The 9,921-nt window shown below is 66.9% G+C and overlaps 2 protein-coding genes across 4 annotated transcripts; both read left to right on the forward strand.

Annotated features, from left to right (window-relative positions):
* The first annotated feature begins 835 nt into the window (after nt 1–835).
* On the forward strand, nt 836–7,810 carry AJM1 (apical junction component 1 homolog). Of its 3 annotated transcripts, none has more exons than XM_053918864.1 (4): nt 836–955; nt 2,549–2,632; nt 2,713–6,394; nt 6,514–6,611. In XM_053918864.1, exon 3 carries the CDS (start codon nt 2,772–2,774, stop codon nt 5,688–5,690), a length of 2,919 nt encoding a protein of 972 aa, XP_053774839.1. In that variant the 5' UTR covers nt 836–955; nt 2,549–2,632; nt 2,713–2,771; the 3' UTR covers nt 5,691–6,394; nt 6,514–6,611. The 3 variants fall into 3 exon arrangements, with proteins under 3 accessions (XP_053774839.1, XP_053774841.1, XP_053774844.1); XM_053918866.1 differs by lacking the exon at nt 836–955 and having other exon boundaries at nt 1,989–2,632; nt 2,713–5,774; nt 6,187–6,394; XM_053918869.1 differs by lacking the exons at nt 836–955; nt 6,514–6,611 and adding an exon at nt 7,703–7,810 and having other exon boundaries at nt 1,989–2,632.
* Nucleotides 7,811–7,912: 102 nt separating this feature from the next.
* On the forward strand, nt 7,913–9,264 carry PHPT1 (phosphohistidine phosphatase 1). The gene is made up of 3 exons (XM_024562557.3): nt 7,913–8,080; nt 8,369–8,493; nt 8,976–9,264. Exons 1-3 carry the CDS (start codon nt 7,921–7,923, stop codon nt 9,066–9,068), a joined length of 378 nt encoding a protein of 125 aa, XP_024418325.2. The 5' UTR covers nt 7,913–7,920; the 3' UTR covers nt 9,069–9,264.
* The last annotated feature ends 657 nt before the right edge of the window (nt 9,265–9,921 follow it).

Raw genomic sequence — 9,921 nt, forward strand, 5'->3', positions numbered from 1 at the left:
GTTTGGAATGAGGGGCTGTGGGCCAGCAGTCACTGGGCAGGCACCCAGCTGATAGTTAGGGGCTCCTCTTAGGCCACAGCCTGTGAGGTTCATCATCCATGTGGAGCCCATGAACGTGAGGAGGCTGGTACATTGTGAACCTGCCCAGGGCCCCCATCTCACAGACCCAGGATGGGACAGGTCCCACCCTTTGGAGCCAAGGGTGTGTGTCATCCACTCCACTGCCCAGCTAGAATGTTCCCTGGTTGCACACTTTTGCTAGGGAGGGGCTGGCATGGCTGGAGGGTGCCACCTGCCCAGGGCTTGGAGCCCCGCCTGCCTGACACCGGATGCGGGGTGGGGCAGGGGACCGACAGCTGAGCATCTCTGGGAAAGACTTCAGGTCCTGGTGTCTGGCTTGGGGACCATATGGCCCCAGGTGCCTGCAGAGAGCTTGGCGCCTCAGTACCGCCGCACAGAGCCAGCAGGGCGGGCGGAGGGCAGCCCATCTGCTCGTGCCTGGGCTCAGCCCCAGTGTGAATTCCGGGAGATGTCCACAACCCTGGCCAGGGCGGGGAGGGGGGGGGCTCCTCCAGAGCCCGGCTCCCACGCCCCGCCAGGCCGCCAGCTGCCCAGTGAGAGCCAGCAGAACCGGAAGGTCCCTTGGTTAGACCTCGGGCTTGCACCTTATGGGTGCCCAACAGGGGCACCTCCTGCAGCTCCAAGCCCAGCACCAGTGGGTAGCCAGCGGGCCACGTGGGTCCCAGGCCCAAGGCGCGGCCCCTTTAAGTGCAGCTCCGCAAGCTGCCACCTGGGGCAGCACTGAGCGGACGCCCGGCCTCTGCTCCGCTGCCTCGAAGCTTCTGCCGGTGCCGGGGACGCGGCGCGGATGCGGCGGGGACGTTGGGGCGCGGGGGCCGGTGGGCGGGCTTGGGCCTGCGCAGCGCATCAGGCTCAGCGGGGGAGCAGCGATCAGGTAAGGGGTCGGAAGCTGCTGTCCCATGCGCTGCCTCTGGTGGGGCACCAGCAAGGATCGGGTCCCACCCCCGGCCATCCTGGCGAGGGCGCCGGGGACTGGGGACTGGGGGCCAGGCTCTGCCATGGGAGGGCCTGCCCCGAAGCTCATTAGGCCCAGGACCCAAGCGGGGCGACCACCCTGCCCCATGGAGTGGGTGTCGTTCTCACCGTAGCAGCGGCAAGGCCGGGCTGTCACCTCCGTGGGGTGGAGCCTCACCCAGTCCTACGGCCCCGATTCCGGCCTGGCTTTGAGCAACGGGGACGGGGGGGGGGGTGGGGGGGGGTCCTACCAACCAGGGACAGAGTTGGGTGAACAGCAGGCTTGGATGGGGACAGGCGCTGGACCTTGGTGACCCTGACCCAAAAGAACCACCCTGCTGGCTGGGAGCCCCTTGCACACCTGGAACACAGGGTCTAGCGGCCAGAGGTCCTGACAGGAGAAGGCCCAGCACCCCTTTCCCCAGCTTGCCCTGGGTCGCACTCCTCAGGCTGTGTGAGGGGCTGCGGCCCTCTCAGCGCCATCCTAGCTCCCCACCCCACCCCCAGCCTGTCGGGCCCTGGCGCCACAGAGGGGCTGGTGGCCCAAGTCTGAATGTGAGCCTAGTACAGAAGGGTGGACCCCAACCCAGCCGCGTCGCGGAGGCGTGGAACCTCGGGTTTCCATGGAAACTTCCTGAGATACTGTGGGGGGGCCCTCTCCTGAGAAAGGGGGTGGAGCTCAACCCACCCACCACCCCGCCTCCCCCACAGGCAGCCGGCCTCCTGGCCAGGTGCCCTACTCAGGGGAAGAGGGGCAGCCAGGAACCCTGGCTCCCACGGTGTCTTGCAGCCCCAAGGGGTACACACGGCGCACAGGCTGCAAAGCTGGGGGCCACTCTCCCAGCCTTGTCATGAAACCCCAGTGAGCTTGGTGGGTTTCAATCACCCCAAGACAGCTGGAGTCAGAGGTTTCTGCAAAGGAGAGGGGGATATGCTCTTTGGGGACATCATTCTGGCTGGGGCCATACCAAGTGTCATGGGTGGAACGGGCCAATTTGTCAGCCTAAAGGCCATGCCTGGACCTGACGGGGCCGCCTCAGGGCCCACTGGGGCCTCAAAACTGGGGCTTGGAGCATCCAGCTGTCGCCAGTGCAGTGGCCCTGCTGTGCCGGGGGAGGGGCTCTAAGCGCAGCCCCGTCAGCAGGTGAGGTGTGAGACTCAGTGACTGCAGAGATGGCTAAGGCCAGAGCCCGTGGAGGGCGCACTCTGCACTGGGTGCTCAGGGGCGCTTTTGTCACCAATGGGTGATGGAGTCGGCTGCCATAAAGAGGTCTGTACTTAAGTTCGCAAATGAGTTCACGGTCATTCCAGCCGCGGGCACCAGGGGGCAACCCTGGGCCCACACCCCTCCTCTTCCCACCCAGTCCCGTACCAGGAAAGGGGGTCTGACTAAGCCTGCCTCCACGGGCATCGCCTTTCTAGCCAACCCATCCCAGTTTCGTCCCAGCAGAAGGTGGCCCACAAAGATGGGTTGGGGGACCCGAGTGACTGGACAGCTGGGTTCCTCCTGCAGGGGCTTCCGACGCCGTCATGGAGCAAGTGCCTGCGGCCTCATCCAAGGCCCCAAGCCAGGGCTACTCCGCCCACTACGCCCCAGGTAAGTGGGGCCAGCGCAGGGGGGAGTCGGGCCTGGGTCTGGGCTTCGGAGAGGCCACGCTGACCTGTGTCTTCCTCCAGGGCGAAAGCCCCACAAGGCCGAGTGAGCTGCAGCCGCCAGCCTGGGGGCCTCTTTTAAGATGACCCGCACGGACCCGCCAGACTTGTTGGTGTCGACCGTGTATCAGGACATCAAGGTGGCGACTCCGGGGCCCGCGTCCAGGCGCCCGCCATGTGAGCGCTCCATGGCCCGGCCTGCTGCTCCCGCGCCTTTCAACAAGCGCCACTGCCGCAGCTTCGACTTCCTGGAGGCGCTGGACGGGGCAGCCATGGATACCTTCCCTGAGCCACCGCCCCCGGAGCCCCCTGCGCCGCGCACCCGGCCCCGTGACAGCGAACCGCGGCGCCGCGCCCGCTCCAAGAGCGCGCCCCGCGCGCCCCCGGGTCTGGCTCCCGCCTCGCCTCCAGTGCTGCCGCGCCGAGGCCGGGAGGTCCAAAGGTCGGCGCGGGCGGAGGGATCCCCACGCCGGGAGCCCGCATACCCCGCGCTGCGCGCGCTCGCCAATGAGCTGCACCCCATCAAGCTGCAGCCACAGCGCGGCGGGCCAGGCCGCATCGCTCCCCTGTGCGCCACCGCCGGCCGCTGCGCACCGCCTGAACCGCCTGCCGGGCCTGCTCCGCATGTCCGCTGTCGCCTGGACATCAAGCCAGACGACGCGGTGCTGCAGCACGCCGCCCGGGGCTCGCGGCCCTGCGGGCCCATGGAAACCTCGCCCTGGGTCCGTGCCGCTCCACTACTTCACGGTCTCACGGTGCCCGGGCCTCGCCATGTGGGGCTGTCGCGCACTCCCACCCCCAGTGACTCGTACTGTGCGGATACCCGCGCACTGTACTGCGACGGGCCCCTACAGGGGCCCCGGGACTACGTGGAGCGCCGAAGTTTGCCCTTCACCACCCCACCAGGCCCCACCCAATTCTTCTACACGGAGGAGGCTGAGGGACCCCCGGGCGGCTTTACAGCCAGCCCAGGCCCTGCCTTCGACAGCTATTTCCCCAGGCCCTTGCAGCCCGAGGAGCCCCGGGGACCCAGTCCACGGCGTGGGGGCATCTACTATGCAGGGGACATGCGCACATTTCCGGTCCACCAACCGCCCTCCCGTTCCTACTATGGAGAGGGCCCCCGAGCCTATGGCCCACCCTGGGGACCCCACTATTCCCCGGAGGAGCCCCAGGCCCACCCCACCATCCGACCCTTTTACACAGAGGACTTTGGGCGGTACCGAGACCGAGAAGCCCTGGCGAGAACTTACCCACACCCCCGTAGCAGCCTGGCCTGGGGCGACTGGGGCCTGAGGCCTTATGGAACTTTGCAAGTGGCGCCTCCTCCAGACCATGGCCCGTTGCTTGCTTCATGGCATGGTGGCACTGGCACCAGCCCACCCCGGCTGGCCACCGACAGTCGCCACTACTCACGTTCCTGGGACAACATCCTGGCGCCTGCGCCACGCCGTGAGGACCCCCTGGGCCGCGGCCGCAGCTATGAAAACCTGCTGGGAAGAGTGGAGTCACGGGAGCCACTGGGCACATACCCTGAAGGCCGGCGCCCGCCAGTTGTCGTGAACCTGTCCACCTCGCCCAGACGCTACGCAGCGCTGTCGCTGTCCGAGACCTCGTTGTCTGACAAGGGCCGGTCGGGGGAGGGCCTGGGCCGCAACTGGTACGTCACCCCCGAGATCACCATCACCGACAACGATCTGCGTGCCTCCGAGGGCCCGACCGCCAGGGGCTGGGAGCTGCCCCGGGGCCGCCCTCGGCCTCCCGCACCTGCTGCCCCCCACGGCCCCACTCCTGGCCGCCAGCGCAGCCTCGAGCAGCTGGACGAGCTCATCACTGACCTGGTGATCGACTCACGGTCCCCGGCCAGTCAAGGACCCGAGCCTGCGGCCAACGGCCTGGGCCGCCAGCTTCGCCGCCTGCTGGACTCGCGGCCCACGGGCCCCGAGGCCCCCGCGCTGGCGCCGCGCTCACCACCGGCATCGGCCGGCAGCGCCGAGGAGCCTGCGGGCACGGGGCAGGCGGCTGACGCGTCCCCGGACCCGAGCGCAGACGAAGACGACCTGATGACTTGCTCCAACGCGCGCTGCCGGCGCACCGAGACCATGTTCAACGCCTGCCTCTACTTCAAGTCCTGCCACAGCTGCTACACCTACTACTGCTCGCGCCTGTGCCGCCGCGAGGACTGGGACGCGCACAAGGCGCGCTGCGTGTACGGCCGCGTGGGCAGCGTGTGCCGCCACGTGCTACAGTTCTGCCGCGACAGCGGTCCAGTGCACCGCGCCTTCTCGCGCATTGCACGTGTCGGTTTCTTGTCGCGCGGCCGCGGCGTGCTCTTCCTGGGCTTCCCGAGTCCTGGCTCCGCCGAAAACTTCCTGCGCTTCGGCCTCGAGGGGCTGCTGCTGTCACCTACCTACCTGTCCCTGCGCGAGCTGGCTACGCACGCGGCACCCCTGGGCAGCTACGCGCGTGAGTTGGCCGCTGCAGGGCGTCTCTACGAGCCGGCCGAGTGCTTCCTGCTCAGCGTGTCGGTGGCCATAGGCCCCGGCGTCACACCCCCCGGCGCTCCCACCCGGCCCGCGCCGCGCAGCCCTGGGCCCACAGTGCGCAAGTTTGCCAAGGTGGCGCTGGCGGCCGGCAGCCCTGCGCGGCCTCCCCCGGCGCGAGGTCGCGAGCCTGATATGGAGACCCTGATCCTGACGCCGCCACCGGGCACAGCGGGCCTGGACCAGGACGGTGAGGCAGGCCGGCGCGCGCGCGAGGTGGCCTTCATCCATATCCAGCGTGAGCTGAGACTGCGCGGTGTCTTCCTGCGCCACGAGTTCCCGCACGTCTATGAGCAGCTCTGTGAGTTCGTCGAGGCCAACCGGCGCTTCACGCCCACCACCATCTACCCCACGGACCGGCGCACTGGCCGCCCCTTCATGTGCATGATCATGGCCGCCTCCGAGCCTCGCGCATTGGACTGGGTGGCCAGCGCCAACCTGTTGGATGACATCATGTGAGACGCGGGGTCGCGCCAAGTCCCCACCCAATCCATCTAGGGCCCGGCCCAGTTCACCCAAGGCCGCCCTCTAGCCCCGCCCAAGGTACTCAGGCCCCACCCACCCAGGGACGCCCTGAGCCCCGCCCAGCCCACTCAGGACCTGCATCGTCTATGTAGACCCCGCCCCTGCCTCGCCAAAGCCCCGCCTCAAACTTTCCCAGTCCCCGCCCTCCTCGCCCTCAGCTCCGCCCAGGCCCCATTCCACTGTGTTCTCCACAGGCGCTGCCTTGCCCTCCTATCCGACTGCGACTCCCCTGCCACCAGCCCAGCCCGGTTCCCTCTGCCCCAGCTCTCCCCCCGAGCCTCCCCAGAGGCCGGTCCTTGGCCACTTGGTGCTCCCCGCTGGGAGGCGGGGTGGGGCTGAGGACCGCCCGGCCCTGCCTTCAGCGGAGCGTCACTATTGCAGACCCCACCGCGCAGATCCGGTCCGTCCGTTCGTCCCCTCTCCTCCGCAGGTCCTCCTTGGAACCTCCCCAAGCCCGGCTCGCCCTGGACCAGGAGCTCGAGTTGACCAAAGCTTAGTCCCATCCCACTTAACACGCCCCCCACCAGCCTCCTGTGGTCTGGGTTGTGTCCAGTTCAAAGGCCTTTCCTCTCTGGAGGACATCCTGGTCGGCCTCCGTGTGTCCGTGTCCCGAGCACGTCCTGCCCTGGTGGTGCGCGGTACGTTTCCACTAGTCCTAGCCCCGGCTGGAGCGGTCACAAGCCGGCCCCTGAGCCCTCACGTTTTTCGGGGGTCCCCGCCAGCCTCCCCTCACCATAGGCTATCCTGGGCCCTGCAGGAGGGGCTGGGGCGAGCGGCAGTGGAGGAGGACTCGGAAGTCTTCGGCCAAGGCGCAAGACACTCAGCCAGAGGGGAGGAGGACCAGGGCAGAGGGCAGCGTGGGGCGCTGGTCAGGCGCCGGCCCAGAGCGGAGACCTGGCTGGGCATGAGTCGGGCTGCCTGCCCACACCCGACAGGGTGGCCCAGGGCAGGTGCCAGGGCCAGGTTCACAAACAACAGTGCAGGATCTAACCTCACAGAGGGGCCGGAAACCGAGGGCACTGGAGCCCGGGGCTGGGGTAGTCTTCAGGAGTGGCGCCTACGCGTTGGCGTAGGGAGACCAGAGGACCACTTTCCCTGGTAGGAATGGGGGGGGGGGGGGAGCGTGGGTGGGAGCGAGTGAAATCTCAAGCTAATTGGTCAGTGCAGACCGAGGGGCGGGGACGTTGCACAAACGCCCCCCGACGCCCGCGCGCTCGTTCTGTGCGTTAGTTCCTTGTGTTGCCAGTTGGGAATGTGAAGCTAAGTTCCGGGCTCCGGGCCGCGGGAGCGTAAGTTCGAGTGGCCCGTAGCCCGACCTCCAGTTCATCCTGGCCCAGGCCCGGGCTCCACGGAGAACGAGTGGCCGGGAGAGAGGTTGAGGCCGAGCACCCACAAGGGCCCTTCTGGAGCTCTCAGCAACCTATTGGGACCGAGAGGGAGCATCAATTGAATTAAATTTTGAACGCCTCCGTTCCGGGGTCTCCCCCGACCTTAAGTCCCCATGACTCCCGCCCCCACACGCCTGCGCGTCCGCCTCGGCTCGGCGCCTTTGCACCGGCCACGCGCCCCGCTTGTCCTATTCGCCTTCGCGCCTTCCCAAATCTGCCCGCCGCACCACCCGCTCTCGGGCCTCCGCCTGCGGCCGGTCTTCCGGCCGTACAGTCTGGAAGGACCCTGGAGCGGGTTGTTTCCAGAGGGCGAGCGATTTTCGAACTAAGTAAAACTCGAATGTAACCACTGCTGCCTCATTGTGCCGGGCTTGGGTGGGATGGGGGAGGGCGGCCTACGGGCACGGCGGGGCAGGTGGGGCGGGGAGGGCTTTGGTCACGGTGGGGGCGGCTGTCAGAACCGGCGCGCATCCCTCCAGCGTCATGGGTCGCCTAATCGCCTTCAAAGGGACCTGGTTTTAACCACTACCCACTCCCGATTTCACCTTCCCCTTTAAGTGGGAGTCCCGAGGTCCAAACGGCTGCAAGGAACTGGACTGCGATTGGCCAGTCGGTGCTGAGGGTGGCCGCACGATTGGCTGAGGCTGAGGGCCAGGGCTGCATGCCTCCGCGGGATTGGCCGCGGGCTCCCAGGGCCCGCCTCTCGCGCACTCGACGCAGCCCTGGCTGGCGTGGGGGAAGGACAGGGCTGCAGGGGTGGGCGCGCTCCGGAGAAAATGGCGGCGGCGGGCCTCGCCCAGATTCCCGATGTGGACATCGACCCGGAAGGCGTCTTCAAGTACGTGCTGATTCGAGTCCGCGCGGCAGCGCCCTCCGAGTCCCCGGCCGGGGAGAGCAAGGACATCGTGCGCGGTTACAAGTGGGCCGAGTACCACGGTGAGGGCGGAGCTGAGGACCAGGGGTGGTGCCGCTGCGTCTGAGGGCGGGGCTGAGGGGCGTCGTGGGAGGGTCTCTCGCGCGGCGTCTGGGGTGCTAGGAACCCGGGGGCTACGGTGATCCGACCCTTCTCTCCTAGTCCCACGCCCCTGCTCAGGCGTACCTTCCCTTCCCCTCCCCAGCCTGGAGGGTCTCCTTTCCTGGGTATCAGCTGTTCAGACCTGGGGCTTCAGGTCCCCGGCCCAAGGGCAGCCAGAGCTGAGTGCTGCGCTCTCTTCCCCGTCCCAGCCGACATCTACGATAAGGTATCTGGCGAGATGCAGAAGAAGGGCTATGACTGCGAGTGCCTGGGAGGCGGGCGCATTTCCCACCAGAGCCAGGACAAGAAGATCCACGTGTACGGCTACTCCATGGTGAGGCCGCTCTCCAATCCCCTGCCTGCTCTTGCTGCTGTCTCAGCTGCGGAACTCACTCCTGGCCCGCAGCCTCCCCGTTTCCCACGTGCACAGGGTGGGAGGGAGACCACCACCTGCCCCTCAGCTAGAGCGGGCTGAGTCCTGCCCCTGCCCCAAGAGCCTGATTGGGCTGCCACTGTCCCTCAGCCCTTTGAGTTGTCAGTATTGGGGTAAAACTCAGAGGCCCCACCCTCTTCCTTTACCAAACTACCAGTGGGGGAAACACAGGGGCTTTCTTTCAACACCTGGAGTAGTGCAGGCTGTGGGCTAAAGGGCCCCATTACGAGGTCTGTTCACCTTGGTGGCCACCTAGGGTGGTTGGGGGATGTTGGCACTTGGCTCTGCCCTGGGACTTTGCCTCGATCTGGCTCCGGAGCATCACAGCCAACTGGCCACCAAGCGCTAGCACGCAGGCTGTAAGAGACGCTGTTTCTCTTCAGGGATTTGGTCGTGCCCAGCACTCTGTCTCCACCGAGAAGATCAAGGCCAGGTACCCTGACTACGAGGTCACCTGGGCTGACGACGGCTACTGAGGGCCCCTGAGGCCTGCTGACTCCAGCCGCCCATTCAGGACTCTGCCCTTGAAGCCCCCTCCAGAGGGGCGGGGCCACACCCCTGCCCGTCCCCTCGAGCTGCCACCCTGCCCAGGCCTTGGGGACAGACACCAGCCTGGCTTAGGGCCCAGGTTTACCTCGCCCAATGGAATTAAAGTATTGCCACCACATCTGGTCCCTGGGTGCTGTGTGTCTTGGCTTCTCTGCTCCTGGGTCATCCCTCCAGACCCCTGAGTAGAGCAGGTAGGTAGCGGAGAGACAGAGGCAGCCCTAGGGGCAGCAGGTCCCCTCCAGGCTGCCCCTCATTCAGCTCTACCTCTGGTTGCCCCAGGGAGTAACAGTGCACAGTCAGCCCTTTGAGGTCTGATAAGAGGCCCCCCATCGCTAGTTGCTGTCCCCATTTATGGCCTAATTGCCTTTCCTCCTGGCTGCTATCCCCAAGGACATCTGGGAGGAGGCCCACCTCACTCTTACCCAAGGAGTTAGTGCCTGGTTCCTCGGTGCCTGGGGCGGGGGTGCCCACCCCAAGGTGCAATGCAGGGAGGGCGCCAGTGACCACCACCCTGGAGGCTTATTCCAGTGTGCCCATGTGCTCTGCCAGCTGAGGTCACACCCTGAGAGTGGCCTGTGACCCCTTTTTTCTACGACCAGGTCCCACAGCCCAGGAGAACAGGCAGAGCCTCCTTCCAACATGGAGCTGGGAGCCAAGTACAGGGCTGTGGGGGGTGACCAGGCACAGGGAGGATAGAGCCAGGCACATGGAGGCACAGCTGTCCCTGTGGCTCACTGTGAGCACGGGTGTGCCTTTGGGAAGCTCACGGCGGCCCCGGTG

Source organism: Desmodus rotundus, chromosome 1 (assembly GCF_022682495.2).
Source record: "Desmodus rotundus isolate HL8 chromosome 1, HLdesRot8A.1, whole genome shotgun sequence".
NCBI classification, from domain to species: domain Eukaryota; kingdom Metazoa; phylum Chordata; class Mammalia; order Chiroptera; family Phyllostomidae; genus Desmodus; species Desmodus rotundus.

What these genes read in the sequence shown, in the direction of transcription:
- AJM1 (XM_053918864.1), top strand. Translation starts at nt 2,772, where the DNA reads ATGACCCGCACGGACCCGCCAGACTTGTTGGTGTCGACCGTGTATCAG.
- PHPT1 (XM_024562557.3), top strand. Translation starts at nt 7,921, where the DNA reads ATGGCGGCGGCGGGCCTCGCCCAGATTCCCGATGTGGACATCGACCCG. An exon ending in CAAGTGGGCCGAGTACCACG is followed by an intron (nt 8,081 to 8,368) that starts GTGAGGGCGGAG and finishes TCCCCGTCCCAG; the next exon opens with CCGACATCTACGATAAGGTA. An exon ending in ACGTGTACGGCTACTCCATG is followed by an intron (nt 8,494 to 8,975) that starts GTGAGGCCGCTC and finishes GTTTCTCTTCAG; the next exon opens with GGATTTGGTCGTGCCCAGCA.